This window comes from Nyctibius grandis, chromosome 15 (genome assembly GCF_013368605.1).
Source record: "Nyctibius grandis isolate bNycGra1 chromosome 15, bNycGra1.pri, whole genome shotgun sequence".
NCBI classification, from domain to species: Eukaryota; Metazoa; Chordata; class Aves; order Nyctibiiformes; family Nyctibiidae; genus Nyctibius; species Nyctibius grandis.
Window position 1 is genome coordinate 5,914,175 of NC_090672.1, and position 25,308 is coordinate 5,939,482.

Consider the following 25,308-nt stretch of genomic DNA (forward strand, 5'->3'; position numbering starts at 1 on the left):
CAAACTGCAGCCAGCCTCACTGGCCCCAAGGGTAGGCAGAGCCCTGGGCTGGCAGGGACAGGTCTGGGAGGGGCTGAGCCCAGAGGGAGCAGCTATGGGACCAGCTTGTGATGCTCAGTGTTAATGGCTGTGTTTGCAGAAGTGTTTAGGACAGTGGGTATTCAGAGAACAGGTTGGCGCTTGTCCCTAAAGACATATCTCTAAACCCCTTGTGCAAGAGGACCTGGTCTTAACTGCTTCCATTAGGTTTGTACCTTTAAATAGCTGCAGGGAAGTGCTCCTGGACTTGGGCATTAGGGGCTTTTAAATAAGAACAACAGAGGGTCTCTTCTTTTCCCAGGTATACAATCAGAAGGGGTAAAGGTGCTCCCGGCCACCTTACACGTGCTCTTGTGGCTGCAGGTGGAAAATTTTGGCTAGTGCTTGGCCTGGGGAAGTTTAGGAGAGTGGGTTTAAAGGGCTGCCCAGACCAGCCCGCTCCAAGGTGTCCCAGGAAGGTGCTGAGGGAAGGGGAGGCTCCCCTGGGCCTGCCGCAGCAGCACGGACAGCCCTGCACCGGCCGGGTACGCATCACCCCGGGGGGACCAATCCCGCAGTGCCCGACAAGTCCCAGGAACATGCTCCTGGGGGGTGTTTGAGGACCGGGGCGGGTACACGTCAGCCTTTGCCCCTCAGCACCCTGGTGTGAGCCACCTCAGCTCTGGCACCGTCTGAGGGCGCTGCGAGGAGTCCCTGTCCCCAGGGCTGCAGCCGTGGCCTTGGCCTTGGGCCTTTCCCGGGATGCCTTGGCTAACGAGGGTGCAGCCGTTCACTCCGGCCTCCTTCGGTCGGTTCATCCAGCTCACGGAGGTGAAAAAACCCTGCAGAGCAGCTTTGCATTGGGGTCTCCGAACCTACACCCTAAAATGACACTTATTTTACTAGGAAAGACATGGTTTCACAGAGTTTCAGCTGCCGGGCTGGTGCTGAGGGGGGCAGAGCCAGTCCAGGGCTTGAGCAGGGATACGTGGGCAGCCCCGAGGGGTGAGGGGGTAAAGGGCAGGAGAGCGGGTGTACCCCACACCCCCGGACCCCCGCTCCTGGAGGCCAGCCCCCTCCGCTCCGGGTCCTCCCCTATCCCGTCTGCCCCCGCGGCGGCTGCTCTCGCCATGGCCTCGGCGTGCGCCTCACCTCCCCCGGCCCATGATGCAGCGCGGCGGCGGCCCGGGCGCAAGATGGCGGCGGAGCGGCAGGGAGGCGGCGGCGGCCGCAGTGCGGCGGGAAGCGGTGGCGGCGGAGGAGGAGGAGGCGGAGGAGGCGCAGGCGCGGAGGAGAACAAGGAGAAGGAGGAGAACGAGAGGCCGACGGGGCCGCAGGCCGGCAGCCTCGGCGACAGCCTAGGCCTGGAGAGCATCCTGAGCCGCGGCGGCGGGGGGACGTGGCAGGCCCGGGCCCGTGGGCGGCGGCGGGACGTGGCGGCCGCTGTGGGGAGCGCGGGGGCTCGCAGGCCCCGGGCGGGCAGGCACGGCCGACTGTGCTTCCCCGCGGGCGAGGGCCGGGCGGGGCGGTGGAGGCTCCTCTGGGCGCGGCGGGGCCGCCTAGGCCGTGCCTCAGGCGGGAGCCGGGCTGTGAGCTCGGGGCTGCGGGGGAGCCGGGCTGTGAGCGCCGGGCTCGGGGCTGCGGGGGAGCCGGGCTGTGAGCGCCGGGCTCGGGGCTGCGGGGGAGCCGGGCTGTGAGCGCCGGGCTCGGGGCTGCGGGGGAGCCGGGCTGTGAGCGCCGGGCTCGGGGCTGCGGGGGAGCCGGGCTGTGAGCGCCGGGCTCGGGGCTCCGGAGGTGCCGGGCGATGCTGGCGTGAGTGTGTCGGTGCGGCGGCCTGGGCTAACGCGCGCCGTGCCTGGCAGTGAGGGTTTGATTTGGATGAAATGGAGGAGTCAGCTTTGCATCTTGGACTTGAATCGTAGATTTATTCTTCACCTTGTGCAGCTTCTCCTTCCAAACCATGTGACGTCTGTCATCAGCCTTCAGAGCAGAACTCTGTGCTAGGCTGCGTGCTTTAGATAAGAGCAGGCTGTTGGTAATCTTCTGGCGGTAATATTAATGCTTGTAACAGGTAATAGTGGGTAAAATAAATCTCAACAGGTACGCTGAGATGACAAACTGGCTCCTCTAGATTTAGCACTTCTAAAATCTGATGTGGCATGTAAAGCTTGTGGCATTTTTGTATGTGAAACTTTCATGTGAAACCAGTCCAGCTGCACAGCTGTGATAGAACTGAGTTTTATCTTTTGGGTAAGAGGAAAACACATGTGAAATAAGGCTAAAGTTTTCCATTTAGCATGTGGCAGGTGTTGTGAGGTTAGTAACTATTGAGTAAGATGCGGACATAATTATTGCCCTGGTAATGTTAGGAACACCTAAGTCAAAGAAAAAGTAGATAATATAGAGGATATGAATTCAGTGAGTAACCGCACAGGATAAAAGACAGCCTGAAAAAAAAATCTTAGGTGGACAGCAAGCGCAAGGAGTGCTGTGTTGAGACATTGCAGTTTGACTTGTTTGTTCTACAAATGCAGCTTAATTCAGTGTAATAACTATTAGTGCAGGTTTTTAGTGCTTAAACTAAAGAGACTTTCTTTTAGGTGTAATTCTAAGAAAACACTATGATAGATATCCGCCATTTTAAACTTTAGAAGTCTGGTAGTTTCTTTTTCTCCAACTATAGTAATAGTGTTTTTTTTGATGGGGTCATTGTATAGTCTGGTTTTGGTTTTGTGTTTTGTTTTTTTTTTTTTTTTTAAGGCTTCTTGGTAAAGCTTAAAAGGGAAATTTTGGGATATAAATACATAGAGCATGGAAATTTCTTGTTTGTGATGGAGATTTTATTTCATAAAATAATTGCCTTGTAAACTGAGTGAGTAACATCGGCAAATTTACTAGAATACAGCATGATTTTATTTGGTAGCATATCTAAGTGAATAAGTTCAGGATGCCCGGAAATCAGCAAATGTGCTGAAGAATGCAGAGAGTGGATGGAAATCATAGTGATGCTATCACAAGTTACAGGCCAATGCATTCTGTCACGGAGTATTTCTTACAGTAATATGCAGTAAGACTAGAAAAGTGTTAAAAAATTGAGTAGAAAAGAAGCCCCCTGAATACTCCTAAAAGCTCTTTTTATGAGATTCTGTGTGTTCAGAGAGCAGTTTGTTTGTGGAAGCTGCATCAGGAAGGCAGCAGTGATTCTGCCCAGTGTACTTCCATCTTTTTCCTGAGAGATGGCATGTTTAAGGGCAGGAAAGCTTCTATTTCAGCTTTGCCAAGAAAACCGTGTCACAAGTGTGACTGGGGAGGCGGTGTAGCGTAGCTAGGGCAGTCAGTTATATTAACCTAGACGTGTCTGGGGGCGTAGCATATTATCCTGAAGCGAGCCCTAGTAACAGCAAGACTCTCATGGTTGTCTGTAAGAGGAGGTGCTTGTGGTACGTCTTAGTCCTGACCTTGATTACAGTCAAAGCTCTGAAGTAAGCAGTGGAGTCTTGAGGTGTTTTAGGACCATCAGTTCTCTCAGCTGTGCGTTTTTAGGAGGTTTTTGGGTGCCCCTCTGTTCAAAGTGCATTTGCTTAATTTGGAAGGGAACCTATAGAGTTCCCTTCCATTATTTTGGGGTAGAACGAAGAATTGATAACAGACTGTGCTGTCAATCTGCCTTAACGCTAATCGCAGTCCTTCAGATTGTGAAGGAGTCTCAGCAGCAGCACGGTTTACGACATGGAGACTTCCAGAGGTACAGGTTAGTAAACAGTGTGGATGTCCTGGAGTTACTCCTGTGGCTTGGCTTACTTCACTGAAAATGTAAACCCACTGTCGCAGGCAACAAAGACGATCTGCCAAGTCAGTACCCCTTGACAGGTTGCTTCATGTGAAGCCATGTATGCTTTTTTTCATTAGATGTGATGTGCCATGACTGCTCCATTTAGGAGGATACAGACTGGCTCTTGTTTCTCCATTGCCCTTTAAGAGCTTGTTTTGTAACACCCACTGATAATCACTGTGCTCTTCCAGAACTGAGTGTTCAATAAACATATATAAAGCAATTAGTAAGGAGAACATCATTCTGATTTTTCAAGATCAGGAATTACATGTCTCCTTACCTTTCTTGTATTCTATTAACCACTGGTTTGCAGGTAGTTTCTGAACTACCTCTTACTGTATGTCATGTATGGAGTTCTTAGTTGTTAAAATGTTGCTTGTCACAGCCTTTGGTCTTTTCTTTTCTGGTTGGAGAGATCAGTAAACAGAAACAGAGTTGTTCTTTGGCCAAACTGACTGTGGTCATCTTTTCTTTAGGGCTTATTGCTCCCGTAGGCTAAGGCGGCTCCGAAAAACTCTCAACTTCAAGATGGGAAACAGGCACAAGTTCACTGGGAAGAAAGTAACTGAAGAGATGCTCTCAGACAACAGGTACAGTCACTGGATGGAATTGAGCATTAAGTATATTAGCAAATAGTTTCTTTCATTTCAGTAATTTATTTTCATGTGGGTATGGTGGAAGACTGTTGAGTACAATATACTTAGAAATGTTTATTTTCAGAAATGTGTGGTGTTGATATTAATAAAAGATGAAAGTTCAAGCTGCAGTGCAGGGGGAAGAGACACTGCTCAGATCCTGCTTCATCATGTGAACAAGTGGGAGAAGAGGGAGCAGCAACAGCCAGTTCCTTCTCTTCCCTCAGTTGCTAAAATGGGTTCTTTTCATAATCAGTAAATTACTTTGATATTAAAGAGGAAACGCTTATTCAAATCTGTTGCAAGGTAGCCATGTGAATGCTGATAACGTAAATGCTGTAGGCAGCAAGGCTGTGGTTGGAGACATCCCTTCCCTTTGAACAGAAATAGTGCATTGAAAGTTTTACTTATATGTTCAAAATCTGGCAGAATGCTTGTCTGACAGAATATTTAGAGAATAGCCAGCCTTTTGGGCTCGTTTCCCATCTTTTGGAAACACTTGAAATGTGTACTGTCTCGTCTTTTCTTGTGGGGAAAAGAAAGCATGATGCTGTCTTCACTTGTATTGTTAAGAAGCCAGATGCATTATAGCATTAGCTGATGGGAAAACAGACACGTTTACCCATATTGAACCAGTTTGAAGAGCGACCTAAAGTCATAAATCCCTCGTCTTTGCAGTGTCTGTGCTGCTACAGAATGATACCACATTCTCTTCCTCAGTTGGGTAATTGTATTCTGTAGTGAGAAATACAGTAGAAAACAGTTTGGACTAATATGATTTTGCATGCTTAGAATGTTAGAAATAAAATCGTCTGCCTCTTGTTAACCAAGCTGAACTTCTGTTACCAAACTGTGCAGATCACATGGCAAAGAACTAGTGGTGATGTGGCGATACTTGTTTGAATGTCATTATTTTTTCATTAATCTTCCTCTGCCCTGCAGGTATTTGCTGTTGGTTCTGATGGATGCAGAGAGAGCCTGGAGTTACGCCATGCAGCTGAAGCAGGAAGCAAACACAGAGCCTCGCAAACGATTTCACTCGCTGTCTCGCCTGCGCAAAGCTGTGAAACACGCTGAGGAGCTGGAGCGACTGTGTGAGAGTAACCGAGTGGATGCCAAAACAAAGCTGGAAGCTCAGGTAACCACCAATACTTTGATCTTGTTTTACAGCAACAGCTGAACAAGAAACCTTTGGATTGTGGGTGAAGAGATTATTGTCATGTAGCAATAGATACTCAAACCTGACTGATTGTCAAACAGGATAATGTCTCCTTTTGAATAGCTTGGACCTACTGTTAATGGAGCTGCTGGAATTGCAGAAGTAACCAGTGACACCAGCCAAGATGAGGACCTGGTGCTGACACGATGATTAAGTGTATCAAATGATTGTCCTTGCTTTGAAGAGCAGTATGTTTATTAAAAGTAAAAAGAATTGAGAGAGACTAGGATGATGCAACACAGCCTAAGAAACTATGCTTTTCTGTTGAGTTATGTATTTGTTAAATGCCCTGAAGTAGCCACCTAGAACACAAGACTTGTGGCTTGGTTCCTGGAACACAGAAAGCAACTGTGTTGTGACACTGGCCTCCTTGATCAGGGGTCTGTGGTAGTTCTCAGTTAATTAAAACTGCTGTTTTGTAGCTTACTGCTGGAAAAAAAAGTTCTGTGACATCGGTGGGCCATGTTGATTGCATAACAAGTGAGAAACATCTTTGCTTTCATCTCCTTAGAAATGTAATGTCAGTTAAAAGAAAAAGTAGGTAGCTAGCAACCTGTAATCCAAATCAGTTCTCTTCTGTAGGAAGACCCAATGAAAAGGGCAAGGCTTAATCACTTACTGTAGGCATCGCAGCAGCCTTCATACTAAAGATTGTACAAACGAGGCTGTTGATTTTGGGGAAATTAACTTGCCCTTGCGCTGTCTGCAGGCATACATGGCTTACCTCACAGGAATGCTTCGTTTTGAACAGCAGGAGTGGAAGGCAGCAATGGAGGCTTTCAACAAATGCAAGTGAGTTCCCCCACTTCACCAGCTTCATTTAGTAAATAGTACTGGACCAGTCTAGTAAGTTTATGTACTGTATATACAGCAGCTCTATGAGTTGTGTAGTTAATTGTGCGCTTACCCAGGAGGTACTGCTGAAGGAATAGCATCCTCCAGAGTAGAGACACAAACTCTTCTCTTAAGATAGCATCTCACAAAACGGCACATACTGCAGTGTCAATATTTATTCTTTGCTGTAGGACCATATATGAAAAACTGGCCAATGCTTTCACAGAAGAACAAGCTGTGCTGTATAACCAGCGTGTGGAAGAGATCTCACCCAATATTCGCTACTGTGCCTATAATATTGGTAAGGAAAAGGGGGTACCTAATCTCCAACAAGGAGCAAGGTTTGTTCACAAGAAAGGAATATTGACTTGATAGTTAAATACTGGTCTGAGTGACATTGCAGTGAGTCCATAATATTTTAGTCAAATTCTGCACACATTCTGCGTCAGTTTAGCAGTGTAGAAATATACTCATTTTGCAACAGTGTGTGTGGTTTTGTGTAAAAGACAAAATACCAGTTTGCAGTAGTTTGCTTATGAAGTCAGAATGAAATTGCAAATTTATCCCCTTTGTCCCCAAATTGCCAGTATAAAATCTATTGATTAGCTTTTCTGTGTTAAAATAATTTGTGAACTCAGGTGGAAATGTGATTGTGATTTGTTAATTCTCTCAGGTGACGAGTCTGCTATGAATGAGTTGATGCAGATGAGACTGAGGTCTGGTGGCACTGAAGGTCTTCTTGCAGAAAAATTGGAGGTAACTTATTTGCATGCTTCAAGTTGAAACATTCATGATCACTCTGAGCATAAATATTGCTGCAGCACACCATTCAAGAGCCAAAACATATCAGAAGAGAGCAAGCAAGCCTGGGCTCTATGGGAAACCACACTTTCCTAAAAAGCCCTTTGATTTCAAATTAGTCAAATCTAATGTGAATTTGAAAGGTTCCATTTTGGGTACCTTAAAGTTCAAGACCGTAAGTTCAGCCCATTCTCCTCAGGCACTGATTACCCAAACTCGAGCAAAGCAGGCCGCCACGATGAGCGAGGTGGAGTGGAGAGGAAGAACTGTTCCAGTGAAGATAGACAAAGTGAGGATCTTCTTGCTGGGGCTGGCTGACAACGAAGCAGCGATTGTTCAGGTAACCCAGAAGCCATCTTCGGTGCTGGTGTTCTAACTGTCCTCTTTCCTTCAATGTGCAAGATATTACGTGATACCTGGAGTAAAAGCTTTTGAATAGTCTTTTTCTCAAACTTGGGGTTGGAGGGCTAAAAGTAAAAGTGGGAATATTGACTGTAGCCCAAAGCTGAAGTGTCAGCTGGGGATAGCTCCCACAATCTACCTAAGTGGTAGTTTGGGAGATCTGTTCTGAGTATTACTGCTCTTTTGAACACTCCCTGCTGCCCAGAAGTGCTGTCTTTCAGTGGCAGGGTGATAACCATTATTGTTTGTAAGTCACTTGGAAACGAAGGTTACAATTTTAAGAGTAACTGGTTTTGAATTACTGTTCTAATTTCTTTAAGTGTCTTGCTCAAATGCTCCAATTTCAGAGCAACCAAGAGAAGAAAAGATACGTATAGATCACGATTTTTCAGCAACAAAATCAATTTGCCAGGTGAAGTGGGTGCTATGAGATTCATAGCATCCTCCTCTTGCCTTATGCAAATCCTCAAAAGCAGGAAGAGGATTACTAAATGTCAGGATGTAAATTAATTTCAAGCGTAACAGTTCTGAAACACTTGCAGTGGCACATACTATGCATGTCTTCAGTATTGCAGCCAAGTTTTCCACGTGGGGCTTTTTCCTTGGAAATAGTGCCCAGATGGTGCATTCTGCTTCCCAACGGCTGCAGACAGCACCCTTGCTGTCTGAAAAGACAGTGAAAGGATCTTTAGGTACAATTGTTGCCACTAAAGATGGACTTTTTGCAGCATCAAAACCCATTTATCACCAGGAGAATAATGACAAATATCAATTTAAATGAGAAGATGAAAACCCTACAAAGGTGTGAGGCAAGTGGGCAAGAGCAGGAGATAGTGTTAAGAAGATAATGTGAGTAGGATAAACAGGACATGGCTGGGTAGGAAACATTAGTGTTAACCATTTTGTCATAATGTTATGAATTGTATGTTGCTGGATTTATTTTTTTGTAGGTAGTACATTAGTATAGCCAGTGGGTGGAAGTACAGCGTAGAGTTCAGTGTTCCCTCATTTAACTGCCGTCCTGCCAGGCTAGCAGTTGGACCTTTTCAGTTTGGTTGCCCTCTTTGTTGCATAAAGCTGTGGCAGAACAGTGATCTGAATTTGTTTTCATCTTGCTTTGTGTTCCTTGGAAGCTCTGACTAAACAGAGAAGTTTTGTGGTACCAGATCACAACTAGTAATGGTGAGAGCTGAGCACGCAGCAGCATTTACATTCCCAGAGGGCTAAAACTTGGCCTTTTGCAGTTGTGCTGTTGCTGTGTCAGCTGTCATGGGCAGTCCAGCTTCAGCTAAATGCATTGTGGTTCCTGGGATCCTTGGCACCTTTCTGCTAGTCGTCACTAAGTTGAAACCCTAACATAACAGCAGTGCTCTTCAGGGTTTGATTAGGAGCAAACACAAACGTGTGTTTTGTGTAAAAATGGAGATTCTCAGTGCAATTATACCATTGCCTTCAGTGTCTTATTGGTAACGGGAGAAACAGAACAAATAAGCCAAAATGAAATATGAATCCAAGTTTAAAATCACTTATGGTGGCCCTTCTGTAGACTTGAGTGCAGGACTTCAAGGGCCCGTTGACTCTAACCGGGTAGAAGTGAGAAGGCTAAAGGGCAGAACAACAGAAGCGTGCTCCTATCCGGTATTGCCTCAAGGATTCTGTGGTCATCTCTGGTAACTAGGGCTGTAGCAAAAATGGGTGGTAATAACTTTCAGAGATGATACATGATGTTTTAGAACAAAGAAGAAATTAGAAGTGAGCACTTGTAGACTTTCAGAAGTGGGTTCAGTGGGATCGGTTCCCTTGATCTCGTTAAGATGAACTTGTGCTGTTCTATCAGGACACTTGAATCACCAGCCATAGCACTTGTGTCTCAGCTTTATGATCTGATATCTCCCAAATCAGAACATATGTGTATTTTCGCATAGAATCGGCTTAACCTTAGGACTTTTTGCTTAGAAAGGAAAGCCTTTGTTTCATTGCACGGCCCAGCCCTTTCCCTGTTTGTGCTTGACTGATGATCTGGCTATGTCTGTTTTCGTTTTTGTGCATATAGTGAAATTGCTGTGCTTCTCTGGGTGAGGTTGAGAATGCTGTCAGACTCGTCTCTGGTTAGTCTCAGTAGTTAGTCCCACCTTAAAATTTCTTGCAGCAAATCTTAAAAAAAAACAAAACCCAAAACCCAAAAAAAAAAAACAACAAAAAACAACCAACCAACCAAAAACTGCTTTCATCTCAGGTCAAGATACCTGAGGCTCTGTGGGGGAGTAAAAATAACATTCCTTAATGGGTTTGCAAACCTGAAAAGAGGAGAGGCAGAGACTGTAGAGCTCTACAGAAAATAAACAAGTGAACATGTTTTTAGACAGTTTTTTATTCATTTGGACAGTTGCAAATTTGTTGCAGCAAAGTTCATCTTATGCTATTACATGACATGGAAGTGGTATAACACAGTGCTGATACACTTTAATCCCTCCTTCAGTTGCTAAGGTTGAGGTTTGTTTCTGGGCAGCTTTTTCTTTCTGAATCAATAAGAGTCTTGTGATCCCCATCTGGTTGCCTTCTCAGCCACCTGAATGGAAGCTGAGTTTGGTTTTGGGTGCATTGTTTAATTGGGTTCATGATATGCCAGCTCATTAGGCAGAGATCAGGCTTCAACTTTTTTTTTTTAAAGTTTTTTCAAATTTTGGTTTTGGGGCAGAAGACCAAAAGCTGCTTCATTTTTTGACGAAACTTGTGGTGACAGCAGAAAAGCACTCCGTCACTCCTGCTACTAAAGTACAGGGTTACTTTAAAAAAATGCTTCAAACAAGCAAATTATTGCCACTGTGAGCATTACTGGAGTGGGAGTGTAGAAAAGATAATCATCTACATGTTCTTACCACATGAGAAAAGTTAAATCAGCATAACAAGAGCGGTCTGTATTGGTAGCTTGCCAGTTCAGTCATGCTCAGCTCTTCCTCTGTTGCTGGGCCTTTCCCACAGTGCAGTCCAACCACAGCAGTGTGGGTGCCATCCCGGAAGGGAAGGGAGTTGCTGGGAGGGTAGCTGTTGCAGGGATGATGTGATGCTAGGCCTGCAGTGCTGTGAAATTCTCGGCACTGACCATGTTCCCCGCAATTTCTGGCAGTTTTCCCCCTGGAACATACTGCAGACGGGTGCAGGATGGATTTCTGGCTACCCATGGATCTTAAAGCCATAATTTGGCGGAGAAACTTTGTTTTATCTCCTCAGTTAATTCTTGCATCATGGGATGCGAAATACAAAAAGTCCTGATAGATACCTGTCTTAACTTTCCTTTGCTCTTAGGCAGAAAATGAGGAGACAAAGGAACGTTTGTTTGAGTCTTTACTCAGTGAGTGTAGAGATGCCATTCAGGCTGTTCGGGAAGATATGAAACCAGACCAGGTAAGCAGCAAATGTCAGTGTTTCTACTTTCAACAACATAGCGTTTCTTTGGGACTGATTCAACTTGCTGAACAGTAAAAGTGGCTGGGATTTCTTTAATAAAAAGCTGCAAAAGAGTCTACTTTTGATTTTATTCTCTTCAGAACTGGAGAGGGTGAATAGCAATGTAGAAGCCCTCATTCTTTTGCCTGGAAGTCTGTTTTAACTTCCCTGGTTTACCCAAACCTTGAGCTGTTTCTGATGTTTTCTTCCCTCAGCTGCCAGTTTTAAGTCAATCATGCAGTGTTTTGTCCCCAATTTCTGCAGAAGCAGCGGGAACACTCTCTGGAAAATGATTCTGGGAAGGTATCCAACATCCAGTATTTACACAGGTAATAGGCAAACATTGCTGCCTGTACTAGTGCGAAGTAATCATGCTCTTATGTGAAGATTTTATTTTTGTTTGTTTTTGGTTTACGGGGTTTTTGTTCTGGGCCTCTCAGATCTCAAAGGATGACTGTACGGATAAGGATCTGATTCATGCAGCTTTGAAAATGCTTTACTTAAGACTCTCATGTTGACCTTTCAGATGCTTTTTCCCCTACTAGTATCATTTTAGACTGGGGGGAGGAGTTTTTTCAGAACAAAGAGTAACGTCTGAGTAGTTCTGACAGTCTGCTAATGGTATTTTATCTTTTATCTTATCTTTTTAGTTATTTGACTTACATCAAGCTGTCAACAGCCATCAAGCGCAATGAGAGCATGGCAGAGTCTCTGCAGAAGGCACTGCTGCAGCAGCAGCGGTCAGAAGAGGATGGCAAGCGCACACCGCGGCCTCAGGACCTGATCCGGCTTTACGATATCATTTTGCAGGTAATGCTGGGAAAACAAATGTAACTTCACACTAACTGGAAAACTTTGGTACAAAAAGTTACTGTAGAAAATATAGCAGTGCAAGTGAACTGCCCAAGAAGTCTGAAGAGCTACTGAGTACCTACAGTTACCTTGTTGAAGATGTTCAAAATCTACACGAAACACAAAAAAACCCTTCTAATTGTGAACAGAAAATGCTACTAGAATGCGTGCCCTTGGTCATAAACTCTAATGCAGCTTTAAAATAGTTTCTCTGACTATTTTATGCAGCACCCTGATAGCTGCTTTAGTTTCTGCTGGCCAGAGAAAGTAGCAGCTAAAAATACTTAAAATGTACTTGTTCTTCATACGCAGTTTCTCACACAAGTTTTCTGTTCACTGTGGGAGCCTGTGACTGACGCAGTTCTGAGTGGGAAAGGGAAATGCCTTATGAAAGAATTATTTCATGTGCAATCTGAGGAGTCTTTGTCCTAATTCCTGTTTGTGTCAGGAAATGGGTCCTGAGGGCAAACTTGCACAAGTTTCAATAAGTGTCCTTCACAAGGTTAGCATACTGATAATTAGGAAACTGGAAACTATTTCCATGGGAGTGTACTGTTGACTTGTTAAAAGGGGCAGCTTTCTCTTACTCCATCAGATTCCAGAGGAAAACACCACCTGCATTTGTTACTCTGACTCTCTTTTGCACAGAACCTCGTGGAACTGACACAGCTTCCTGGCCTAGAAGAGGACAAGAACTTCCAAGAAGAGATTGGATTGAAGACACTTGTGTACAAAGCTTACAGGTGACTGAGAAACAGCCAGGTTTTCTTTAGCGGGCGTTACATCTTCAAAGGTTATTATTCCAAAGCTCTATGGGCTGTACAGGACTTTGGTGCTGTTTCCTCTGCCCTTTTGTGAAATGAAGGCTGGGTGCTAAGGGGAGACTGGCCAGTGCTACTTAATACTGTCTCCTGTTATCAGTCATTTGAGTTGGCAAAAGGTATGGATAACAAACGTGTCAAGGATCCACTCTTTACTGTTGCAGGTGTTTCTTCATTGCACAGTCCTATGCCATGGTAAAGAAATGGAGTGAAGCTTTTGTTTTATATGAAAGAGTGCTGAAATACGTCCATGAAATTCAGTCAGGAGCTGGAGGTTATACAAAGGTAGGAACTCAGTTCTGTGTGTAGAAGGGAGCTGAAGTTTATTAAAAAGCTCTGTCCCAGTATTTATTGTCAATTAGGTGCCAGGCCATTACAATTTAAGACTGATCTTTAAATAGGGAGAGGAGTAATACAAGTGTGACTTCTTGACATACTACAGTAGAGGCTTTCTAATGATGTGGAAACGCTTCAGCTGGCCGCTTGCTTTGGAGGGGAGGCAGACTTGCTGTAACAACTCCATAACAATTTACCAGTTTTTCTCACGTGCATGTTTTCTGTTATACAACTTCTGTAGTGCCTGAAGGACCGCAGTGTAATTTTTCCTCTTCTGGGAAGACTTATCAGCACTAGGACTTAATCTCTTAGTTCTTAGTCAGGTTTTACCTTTGCCCTAACTCTTAAACTGGCACATTTCAGGCTCTCAAATAGTTTTCTTTAATGACCTAGGAGCTGCCTGGTGTTCAGGATCTGATGACTCAAGTCAATGCAGAGAAATCCTTCTTGCAAGCAGCAGCTATATTAGGTGAGTTGCACAAATGTACTACAGCTCTAACGTCTTCTGAATAATGCCCCTGCAGCTATTTCATTCCTTTTATTTAATTTCTGAAGTTCCAAATGTAAGCTCTGGAAAACGTTTCCCCCCCACCTAGTTCTAGGCAGCTAGGCAACCAATGACTAGACATTTGGCATCTTGCTCCCTGTCCAGGAGCACACTCAGGAGGATGTGCACCTGTTTCGGTAACCTGCACAGAACACTCTGTTTAGTGTTTAAGTTTTTTTGCTGCAAACAAGTTGGCCTTGCTCATCCCAGTTTTGCCCAGCTGGGAGAGCTACTGAGAAAGGGAAGAGGAGTGATGTTCTGCTCTTTGTCAATGTCGACCAGGTTAGGGGAGCTCTGGGGGAATGGATGAACTTTGTGATTTACTGGGTGGCCGTTTTTGCTGCGCCTGCTGCTGGAAACCCAAGATCAGGGATGGATTGCCTTGTCTTTTATTGCCTTAGTGCTGCTTTAACAGACCCCACTGGGGTCTTATCATCATCAGCTGCTTTGTGCTCAACTCAAAGTCTGTGCTGCTTTCAGGAGCTTCTCACGACAATGTCAAGGAGAAGCTTTCCATCACTGGAGAGCTCTGCTGGCCTTAGATGAGGGTGTGTGATCCCCTTAGTCTAGAAAGCAAGTTGATTCTACTGAAAGCAAGGTTCATAGCTAAGCTTAGAGGACAGCTGACTCCTGAGACAGTCTTACTTTACACCAAGATCTAGCCTTATTCTTACCACTTTTTCTTCAATTTTGCAGATGCAAATGATACTCATGAGACTGAGTCTCCGTCTCAGGTCAAGGATGGCAAGGTAAGAGCTGAGAGCTCAGGCAAATTCCAGTAGTGTTCTTAATGAGTGTTTTAACCTGTTAGCTGAGTGTCTCTTACAACTCCAGGAATGTCGTGCTGATTGGAGTTTGGTCACGACTAGTGTATTTTAAGAGATTTTATTAGGCTTGTTTTCCTTCTGCGAGTCCTGAAGGTGGCTGACAGGGTGGGGTTCCTTGAGTAGAAAGTAGGCTGCTGCTTGCAGCTTCTAGGGTGGCATCTTCATTTTTCTAAATTTAGCTTTCTCCCTGCACGTGGGAAGGTTTTCCAGTGATCCAGCAGTGATGCTTTGACAGGGGTTAAAATCATTTTCAGGGGCCCAATATGTCACACAAGGGAACTTCAGCTTCTGTTGTCTCAGTTGCTGCTTAATCCTCTTGTTTGACCCTTGTCAGCTTTGATTTGACATGTGTTTAATTTGTGTCTCTGCATTGGTCTCTTTCAGCCCCTCTCGGAACGGTTGGAGACTTTCTGTCTGGATCCTTCTCTTGTCAGCAAGCAAGTCAGCCTGGTGCACTTCCCTCCACCCTTCCAGCCCATTCCCTGCAAACCCTTGTTCTTTGACCTGGCCCTTAATCATGTTGCTTTCCCACCTCTGGAGGACAAGGTGGAGCAGAAGGCCAAGAGTGGCCTTACAGGATACATAAAGGGCATCTTTGGATTCAAAAGTTAACCAGGACCCCCTGAGGTTTTATTCTCTATTGAAAGAAAAGCTCCAAGAGGTTCTAGGACACAAATATCCACACCTGAAACCAAGAGGGAAGTTTTACCATCTTCTTCCCTGTGTTCTGTGTATAATGTCTGTGCACTTACATTCTCTCCCAGTGTATTGAAGACAAACAATCTATTCAGAAACATATGTACACTATAACTAAAAATAATCTGGAGCACAGAGAAATTCCATTCTGCTTGGAGAAGTTACCAAATGTTAATGGTTACCCCAGCTGTGGTGGAGTATAACCTGAATTTGTACTCTGGGCCAATAGGATCCTTCTTTATTGATACATGTTTTGTTAAATACTGAAATACAGTACAGAACCTATTCCTCCAAGGCTTTTCCTGGGAAACTGGCTTCATGGGTGGCTTTAGAAATTGCTCTTCCTGGGAAGTTGGGTCTTTCAATGTTCATTCTGTCTCTGATCTAAACTTTGCCTGAAAACAAGGTGATCTTTTTCTGGAGTTTGTTGCTTTTTTTCCTCCTCCTTGGTCAGTACATACACCTGAAATAAGGAACAAGCAACAGAAGACCAGTAGGTTCTTGAGTGATAGATCTGCTCTGTCATGCCAACCATTTTTTTTTTATAAAGCGCCCAGGTGCTATGGTGATAGGCACTTTCAAGACACCGGTAATTTCATCATTGTGATTGTTTAAACAGGAAAAAAACCCACAGCACATGGGCAGAACTGTTCCTAAATAAAGTATTTGGAAGTTTCCACCAGCAATGTTTGAGTTTTCACTCAGTCTGTAGCTGGAAGGTGAAGGAGCAGTTTGTTCTAGCTGCCTTAACTCTTCTGCACCAGTTGTCTTGACTTTACATTGTTTCTCCATTTTTAGGCATTGGAGTTAATAAGTGTGGATACAGAAGAACTGTGTTAAATGATTGGATTGTTGTTGTCTTGGGAGTTTTCCATGCAAGGTGCATGTCAGATGAATGGGGGAATTAACAATTCCCATTATTTTAATACGAATGTTTGCTTCTGTGTTCCAAGTTGATCTGATTCGTGAGTTCTCAAAGTACAAAGCAGCTTTTAAGAGGACTTTGTGCTCAGAAAGGCGTGAGAGAAGGAGGAGGAACTTCTTGTTTGTGTTTAATTTTTGCAACATGGAAACAAAATGGGAGTTTCTGGTACTCTAGCTAACTCCATTTGCCTCTGGATGCCAGGGGGATTTTACAAGAGAAGGGGAAATTGTAGAGCTCAAAGGAACGTGGAAGACTATGTAGTCATCAGATGACAATTTCCAGAAAACACGGGTTTGAATGGCAGCTTTCTCTTCCTCGTAAAGCCTGTTTCCTTCTAGACAAGGAAAGGTTGTGCAATAACCGGCGCAGGCATCAGCTGGTTGATCTGCTTCACGGTGCCTCTTTCTGTGTGCGTTCATCTGAGCTGCTTTCTCCTCTTCAGCTTTTACATCAAATCACTTTGAGAACTGTTCTGTTTGGTTTGCAAACCAAACTCCTTTCTGCTTTCCTACCGCAAATCTATGTGGTGCCTGGATCGATTCCAGTGAAACTTGTACTGCGGCCACTTTCTAATTGGTGACTGTTACAAAAAGCTAAGAGCAAATTGGCCTCTTTATGTCAAACATCTTTTGACAGATAACTGATTAGTTGAAGGCAGATAAGAAATCTGAAAACAATAAAGTTTTATTCCTGACCTCTGAGGCGTGTAGTTTATGTTGAGCATTGAGAACAGCAAGCACTCTTTGCCTCCCAAGCATTCAGAGGATCAAGGTCACACCATCAACTGGGGCTACTTAAACCCCTGGAGAATGGCTGCTTAGTTCTGGAGGAGGATCTGCTGCCTGAAGGCTCAGGTGATAACGTGCGCCGCTTGCAGAGGTAACTTGGTTTAGTTGTTTTGATGTCATGTTAATGGAAAGGGAGTAGAGTGGGGCTTGGAAGCTGTGTTGTGACTTAAATAATGTGGAAGGCACTGATGAGGCACTAGGAAAAAAATTCTTAAATGTACAAAAAGTTATAAGGGAACAGCGCAGGCAAGTGAAGTGTCTGATGTGGGATACAGAACAAACCGAGTCGCCTGGAACCGGTGAGTGTTAGCTGGGACTGAAACAGCCAGAGCAGGGTGCAGAGCACTGGTGTATGGTGCTGGGAACCTGCTTCCTTGTTGCTCTGTTCTTTCATTAGGCTGCACTGTTTGCTTTAAAGTGTTTGCTCTCTTTCCATGAATTAATTGGCGAGTAGGCCACACGATTGCCCTCCAACAGGAAGCTCCGGCAGAATGGTCAAGATTATTGCCTTAATCAACTTTTCCTATGGAATATCTTTGGACTTAGCACTGGAATTTTAATTACAGGCTGAGCCAGCCGTGCTTGGTACCATTGCATCAATTAAAATAGGAATGAGATGTACATCGTGGCCCTCGGCCCCACCGTTGGTGGTATAGCTGTGTTTTGGGTGATGTTCACTTCTGGTCCTGCACTCCAAGAGGTCTAGTGACAATGGATAGGTCTTGAGGGGCTGATAGGATGTAGGAGGAATGATCAGCATGAGACAAACCGGGCAGTTTGAAGAGAAATGACACGTGGGATAGTAATAGTCTGGCCTGGGAGCTCCTAAATAACAGTCTCTGCCTCCTTTAAAACAAGGAATTGGGGGTATTTTAAACTGCAGGCACTGTGTTACTAGAGAAAGTCATCGCTGTGTAATCCAAGCTGCTTCAGAGAGGCAGCACCCCAGGTGCGTTACCCAGATGAGCTGGTCGCAGGTTCGGCTGGCAGCCTTTATCGCGTGCACAGGCAGCGAAGGGCTGTGGTCCCTCGAATTTAGCTGGGGGAAGTCCTTGTCCAGCTACGGTGGCGGTGAGTAGAACTGGTTCCTGGGAGAAGATGCATCTGCTGAGAGATGTCTGTGCTCCTGCATAGCTCTTGTCAAGTGTCCTGTTAGAGCTACAAGCACAAATACCCCGTGGTGTTCAGCTGGGGATGTAAATCGGGAGTTTGCTCACTTAAATGAGTGATTTGATGTGATCTTGATTGTATATGGCTGCTCCTCTTTCTCTTCAGGACTGGATTGGTATTTTGAAGTGTAAGAACAGCTGGAGGTTGGTTTGCCTGCCAAAGAAGAGCCCTTTCTGCTCCGGGCAGGAGGAACGCGTGGTGGGTGCCCCTGGTGTACAAGGGGAAGCTCTGAGAGGAAAGGTATAATGGAACAGAAAGCAGACGATGATCCTGAAAGCTGCTGGGCAGAGGTGGGCTGGCAGCAGCCTGTGTGCTCTGAGCTTTCTGGGGGCTGAGGCAGGAGCAGCAGCAGCAGCTCTTGGTGGCTGCTTTGCCTTCTTCTCCCTCCCCTGCTCTGAATCGAGGAGGTGCCAGGCAGTGCTGCGGGCTGCAGCTGCCTGTCCAGCCCAGCGCAGAAACCTGGGTCACTGCTCGAGTCCCTCTGCTTCCTGGGACCTGCCCAAGCCACCCCTCGCCCTGGCACTTGGAGGGTTTGGTGAGGAGTGACTGTGCTCCGGGAGCTGATCACGCAGGGGTTCGGAGGGACACACCTACAGCAAAGGTCCGTGCTGGGCTCTCGCTTCTCGGGCTCGCCCGAGCCGTGCTGAGGGTGAACGGGTTTGTGCAACGCAGCCGCTCCCTGGCCCTCTCGCGTTGGGTGAGGTCTGCTTGGCCTGAGCGTGCTGCTTTGTGCCTGGGGAGGAGAGGCTTGGTGCTTTGCTGTCCTGCTGCAAAACCACCTGAACCACCAGCCGGGTAACTGCTGCTGTTGCTGCAAAAATCCCATCGTGGGGAAGTGAATCACGGTGGGATTCGGGTGGGGACAGAGCTGAGGGGTCTCTGCTCCAGAGCCTCCAGCCCAAATACCCGGAGTGTCCTCGCCTGTCGTTTCTGTTTGCATTGGGGATTTGCTGTTTGCGCCAGGGAGTGAATGATTAGCTCTTGCTCTGTGCCGAGCGCCGGATTACTGTGTTTGGGTTAGAGCTAAGCCCAAGCGCAAATTCCTGCGTGTGAGGGTTGGCGTGGGAGGGAGGCGGCTGTGTCTGTCCCCCGCACTGCGTCCCCAGCCCTTCTCAGGGCCGCAGCGAGTAACCTGGGGTGAAAACCTTCCCTCCTCTGGCCTAAAAAGCAGTAATATCTCAGAGGGGGAGGTTTAAAACCACTTGCAAAGGGTCTAGTTTGCATGTCTTGCATGCGCGTGGCCTTGGGCGCAGCTTTCATGTTCTCCAGTGCCATCAAATTCAAATTTGGACCCAGGTCCTGACGTGTTCTTAGCATTTCCAGGCACTGCCATACCGCGATCTTTGGCAAACTCCTCCACTGCTGGGCACCCGTAGTGTTGGGGTTATTAAAGTTAAAATTCTTGCTCTGGAAATCATCTTCCTGCCCCTCCCCTGCGGAGCTCAGGGACGATGGTGTCCGTGCACAGACACGGCAGCTTGCCCGAGGCTCACACGCTCTGCATGAGGATTAGTGACTCTCATCCCCAGCCCGTGGTCAGTCCAGGCAGCGATGCCGTGGCTCTGGTGCCCGAATGACTAAAGAGCAGCATCAAAGCCTCTGAATTACCTTCAGTGCTTGCTTTTTTCCACAGAAGCGGGAGAACATCTAATTTTCTCAAATTAAGTCGGGGAAGGCGAAGGCTGGCCGTGCAGAATTAGTTGTGGCAGACAGATTCATCCTGCTCTGGTCCCTGCCTGTGACACAGAAGAACTCGCCACTGAATCAGGTAACAGCAGCTCAAAAACGGAGCTTTGCAGGAGGTTAACGTCCGATGGAGAAGCTCTCGGGGCTCCTGGGCTGGCAGGCTGCAGCTGGGGGGTGTGAGCCACCCCAGCTCCCCAAAGCTCCTGCCTGCTGCACCCGCTGCCCCAAGGACTGGCTGGGCTCCAGCGCTGCCCTCCCGCCTGGGAGGGGGTTTGCAGAGGCTGTCACCCCTCTCTGCCTCCTGCTCCCTGCCCCGTCACCCAGGAGGGGTGTGTCTCCTCTCCCCACTAGCCCTGTGCTGCAAGCAGAGCCTGTCGATGGGCTGGGTTTGGTTTGGAGGGAGTCTGAAAGAATGGTCTGCGCTAGGGCGTGCGATCATCCTCCTTCTTAACACCCTAAGGTCTTGCCAAATGGGGTGCTCCAGCCTGGACCCTTCTCTCCTGAACACCTTCTCCTTCATTCAGCTCTTTGTATCAGGGCCAGGAGTTTCTCTCCCAAGCAGATACGCCTTGGAGCTGTTCCAGCTGTACGTGTTTCAGCTGGCCACCCATACAACATCCTGCACATTATAGGGCCTTTGCGTTGCACTTGAGTGCGGAGACACAGAGGAGAGCAAAGCTGTCCTCGCATTCAACTTTCCATCACCCCGCCACGGGCCGATTGCCTCGTGCTTCAGCCCAGGTCCCTTCTCCAGGGCGCTGCCATTTGAGCAAAGCAGCTTTTTTGGGACACAAAGAAACCTCCCCCAAAGGCTCTGATCTCCCACCCTCATTTCATGGGGTGCTTCTCCAGCTGTGCCGTGTGTGTGAGGGTTGCCTTTCCAGGCAGGTGTTTAATTACCTCTCATTGCCTGTTTAATGATCTAGGACACATCTTGTCCAGATCCAATCCCTGTGTTTGGGGAGCAGCTCCCTCCAGCAGTGTCACTGGATAATAAAGCCAAATTTGCAGGCTTCATCCTGTAAGTTCTAAACAAGTTTTCCAGACAAAGTGTCTTGAGAATCTGCCATTAGTGAATTTATTTAGTGCTATTACAGCCTTGCTAATCCTCTGGGGAGAGGAAAATTAGGCTAACACATTAGCTGCTGTAGGGAATCGCAGTGATGTCCTGCTCGTTAGCTCTAGGGCTTAAACTCAGAAGCAGCTGCGGGATGCTGTAATGAGCACGGAGAGGGGATGGGGTGGGAAGCAGGCAGGTCCTTTTGATGTCTGAAGGGTCTAGGGATGAGTAGTCCATAAAAGCCTTGGGACTGAGCTGTTAATGCAATGGCGTGGTGCAAGTGTCCTCTGTGTTTGGAGAGATACAAAGGAGCAGGACCGGGACACCCCGTTTGTGCCAGGGAGCTGCGCTGGGTTCGGCCTCCTCTGGTCTTCTGGGGAAAGGTCCTTGGAGCTGAGCCGCTCTGGAGCCAAAGCCCCCTTACCTCTGCTGTCTGGGGGGGTGCTGAGCCCAGCCCCGTCCCAGGAAGCCTTTGAATGGGTCTTAATCAGAGCTGCAGGGAGAAGCGCGGGGGCCTTTGCACTTCCCCGTGCTTATCAATTGGTAAAGATAAAGGAAAGCAAAATGACGTTTGAGGGCTGAGTAATTTTAGGATACTTGATTTTCTTGTCTATTTGCCCAGTGGGGTGGCAGTTTTTTAAAAGACAGACTGTTCTGAGGCTCTGGAGTTTCACTTTGGCTTGTAAGAAAACTCCATAAGGAGGAAAAAGGGCTGGGATAAAAATTGTACGAAAAGCTGCCGCCCCTGGTGTCTGCGAGGAAAAAGGAGGCTGACTTGTGTGCAGTGGGAACAGGCCCTGATACCTCCCAAGGTGATGAGTGGCTGGGGACCCGTGGCTCCTGTGGCTGCTCTTCATGCTTTGCTCTTCATGCTGCCTTGTTCTCCATGGCTTTGGAGACCCTTAGGAGGGTTTCCCTCTCGCTGAGGACAGCCCAAGTCTTACAGTCTCTGTCTCCAGCTGCAAAGACCTTGTATCCTTTGCAACAAGTCTTGGTCTGGGCTGGTTGTAGCTGCCGGTCCTGTTGTCAAACAAGCAGCATCTCCGCGTAGCAAAGCATCTGTCACTGTTATGTGACTGGTCTGGAAAACCAGGCATCTGCATGCTGGCACAGCTCCAGGCTGCTGGCATGAATCCCCAGATCCTGTTCTGGGAAGAGAAAAAAATGATTACGATGTGACTTCCCATACCATCTCCTCTTGTGGCTGGAGCTCTGCCAGAGCAGCCAGCCCCAGGTCTATACCCCCAGGAGATATGTCTCAGCCCCCAAAATGAGCCATAGCCTTGCTGGGGACCTGCCTGGGCAAGACACAACCTCCTCGTGGGGTAGCTTTGGCTGTAGGTCAAGGGGAGTGTTTTTAAGGCTGGTCTACCTGGGATGAAAGGAAGGCTGCCCACCCCTGACCTGGCTCCCCATGGATGATCTCACCTGGGCAAGGCAGCTCTGGCAGTGCAGAGCAATCGCGTTGGAAATACAGCTGGGTGGGGAGGGGGGCTGCCTGCCTGGGGTGGCCGGGAGGTGGGGGGGTCTCGGTAATGCTGTTTTGGATGGTCTTCTTGGAGACCTGTGCTTAGGTTTTCAGCTGCAGAGGAGAACGGACATTGTGGGGCAGTCCTGCCCATGGTTTTGGGTTCAGGGCCAAGTGCCAGGCACAGCTGTGTGGGTGGCTGTGGTGGAGAACTGGTTGAACTGGTCTCCTTGCCTGTTGCTTCTTGCAGGGCCTGCGTTAACCATCGTACTCTGCCCTGGCACGGCCGGGGCCGGTCTGAACAAAACCCGCTGCAGATCTGGAAGTGACCTGGGCTGGAGCCCCGGGGTGTGAGCAAGCAGAGCCCGTCGCAAGTGTTCCCCCGTGAGTTCTTGCAGCAGCGTCCCCTTCACCTGCACAGGTCGTGGTGGTCATGGCAGCGTGGGGGAGGCTGGGCTGGCAGCGGGCAGAGCAGCCCTCCCCTGGCAGCAGGCCGGGGTGTGCGGGTCGGTGTGTGCCTGGGTTTGCTTTTTGTATTAATTCTTAGAACTTCTTCCACGTGTGAGCACACTGTCTTCGGGGGGATTCTGCTGGGCTGCAGCAGAAACTTGTTCTGGGCTGGATGTGGTGGCAGGGGCTGGCAAGACCTGTCACCCTGGAGCTGTCCTTGGCTCTACCTGTGGCTTTCCCCGGCCACTCTTGTTTCCCGAGGCTGGGATGGTGACGGATCCCTTGGGGCTTTGCTGAGGGCTGGGCGAGCCCTGCTCCTTGGGCAGGTGAGCAGGCAGCAAAGAGCTGCCCCCTCGCGTGAGCTCCGTGCTGGATGAGCGGGCTGACTCTGCCCCTTCTCCTCCCACCACGTCTGCCTGAGCGAGGAGCAGGCAGGTCCCTTCACCGCGGTGCGGGGGGCTGGATGCTCAGCGTCGCTCTCGGACCGGGGCTCAAAGGCAGGCAGGATCAAAAGCAAGTAGGTATACAAATACCTTACGGGGGGTGTCAAGGGGATGGGGCCAGACTCTTCTCAGTGGTGCCCAGTGACAGGACGAGGGGCAACGGGCACAAACTGAAACACGGGAAGTTCCATCTGAATATGAAGAAAAATTTCTTTACTTTGAGGGGACAGAGCACTGGAACAGGCTACCCAGGGAGGGTGGGGAGTCTCCTTCTCTGGAGATATTCAAACCCGCCTGGACACGATCCTATGCAACATGCTCTGGGTGACCCTGCTTGGGCAGGGGGTTGGGCTGGATGATCTCCAGAGGTCCCTTCCAACCCCGACCAGGCTGTGAGTCTGTGATCTGGCCCAGCTCTGCAGCTTGTGTCTCACGCTGCCTACAAGCGGCCGGGCGCTCCTCTGCCGAGCGCGCTGCCTCTTCCCACCCCGGCCCTGCCATCAGCCCCGGGTTTGTCCCGTCTGCGTGCGGCACCGAGGCGCTGCCAGCGTGTGCGTCTGTGTGTGCGCAGGGGTGAGATCAAAGAGTATCGGCTTGTAACACACTCCGTCTTTCCGAGGGATCCGTGCCAGGTGGGGACTTGGCCGGGGGAAGGATCACGCCTCTGTCTTGTTAAACACAGGAGGGGAAGGAGCTGTTTGAAAGCTTTGGGGTGAGGAGCTCCAGGCCGCGGGTGATGGACGGCTTGGGAAGCAGGTTGTCCGGGGGGTGTGGGTTGGTATGTGCCTGGTTTGCTTTTTGTGTTAATTCTTAGCACTTCCTCCGTGCGTGAGCCTGCTGTCTGCTGGGGGATTGCTGCCGGTCAGTCTTGTTTGGCCGAGTTTCCTTTGAATTCAGAGGGGGCTGATCCCCTCCTGGCTCGTGCAAACAGCCCTGTGGAGAAGGGGTTGTCCCATGTGGCCATGGGCTCCTGTGTGCTCCTGTTTTGTGTGGGTACAAACTGAGGTCTGCTTGGCCTTCAATGCTCTCAACTCTTGTCCCTGGTGAGGCTTCATCTTGCTTTAAGCCTTTGGATGCAAACCCAGCAGGCTCTGGTCCTGTGGGCTGCGGGTGATTTGCTGCACTGGTTCCTCCTCCCTGGGGCCCTCCAGCAGCTCCTGTCAAAGAGCATTGCTGGTGTCATCGATCAGCTTGGTGTTAACGGCAAAGGAGTGATCTCTCAGCAACTGCTTTCCACCCTGTCTGTAGACCTCCACACAGCAAAGACAAGCCCTGAAGCAGGTCTCTGTCAGCTCCAGGTCACTACTCCTCCTAAGGTCCACACCAGCTGCCTCCCAGCACTTTGAGCTGGGGGGAGCTCCTGTCTTCATGCTTCTGAGATGCTGGTGTGACAAGCAGGGCCCAGGCTATGGTACCACCATGAAAAGGTAGGGCTTTGCAGCTTGTAGAAGAGCAAAGCCATAGCAGAAAGCAAACCCTTTGCAAAGAAGCCTTGTCCTGTGTGTGTGTCTCTCTCTCTCCTGAGACAAGTGTGATTTGTTTTGTGCCAATTTAAAGAGAACAGCCACAAACCTGTGTCAGCATGATGGGTGGCTGGTGCTTACATGAGGGCTGTGGTCCCCATCTGCTCTTGCCCACTTCCTCCTCCATCATCTGCCCTCCCTTCCTGGTCCTGCACAGGATAAAGATCCCATATGCCTGCGGGATCCGTGCCGGATCAGCCTGAAACACAGGGTTCCTGGTTTGTGGGGAACTTTGAACTTTGCTTTATCTGAAACCAAGAGGATGTAGACAGCAGTTGGCCCTTGCTGTGGTTTAGGAGAGCCGTGGGGCAACCCCACTGTGCAGCATGGCCTGGATGGACATCCCCAGGATCCATGGAGATACCGGCGTGTTGTTGGGCTGTACTGGGAACCAGCTGGAACTCTGAACCTTTGCTCCATAGAGGAAAGAGCTGCCCAGAGGCAAAGCCTGCTCTAAGGTCTTGTGTAGGCTGGGTGTCTAGGTAGAGCTCCAGACCCAGGTCTTTGGGGCTTTGGTACCCGAGTTTG

The 25,308-nt window shown here is 48.2% G+C and overlaps 1 protein-coding gene across 2 annotated transcripts; it reads left to right on the plus strand.

The window, feature by feature from the left end:
• Window positions 1-1,210: 1,210 nt before the first annotated feature.
• On the plus strand, window positions 1,211-15,953 carry SRP68 (signal recognition particle 68). Of its 2 annotated transcripts, XM_068413475.1 has the most exons (16): window positions 1,211-1,389; window positions 3,703-3,769; window positions 4,327-4,440; window positions 5,428-5,623; window positions 6,414-6,496; window positions 6,730-6,839; window positions 7,212-7,294; window positions 7,539-7,679; window positions 11,048-11,146; window positions 11,453-11,517; window positions 11,839-11,998; window positions 12,689-12,783; window positions 13,026-13,146; window positions 13,591-13,666; window positions 14,441-14,493; window positions 14,956-15,953. In XM_068413475.1, the coding sequence occupies exons 1-16, from the start codon at window positions 1,215-1,217 to the stop codon at window positions 15,181-15,183; spliced, it is 1,866 nt and encodes a 621-aa protein (XP_068269576.1). In that variant the 5' UTR covers window positions 1,211-1,214; the 3' UTR covers window positions 15,184-15,953. The 2 variants fall into 2 exon arrangements, with proteins under 2 accessions (XP_068269576.1, XP_068269577.1); XM_068413476.1 differs by lacking the exon at window positions 11,048-11,146.
• Window positions 15,954-25,308: the final 9,355 nt, after the last annotated feature.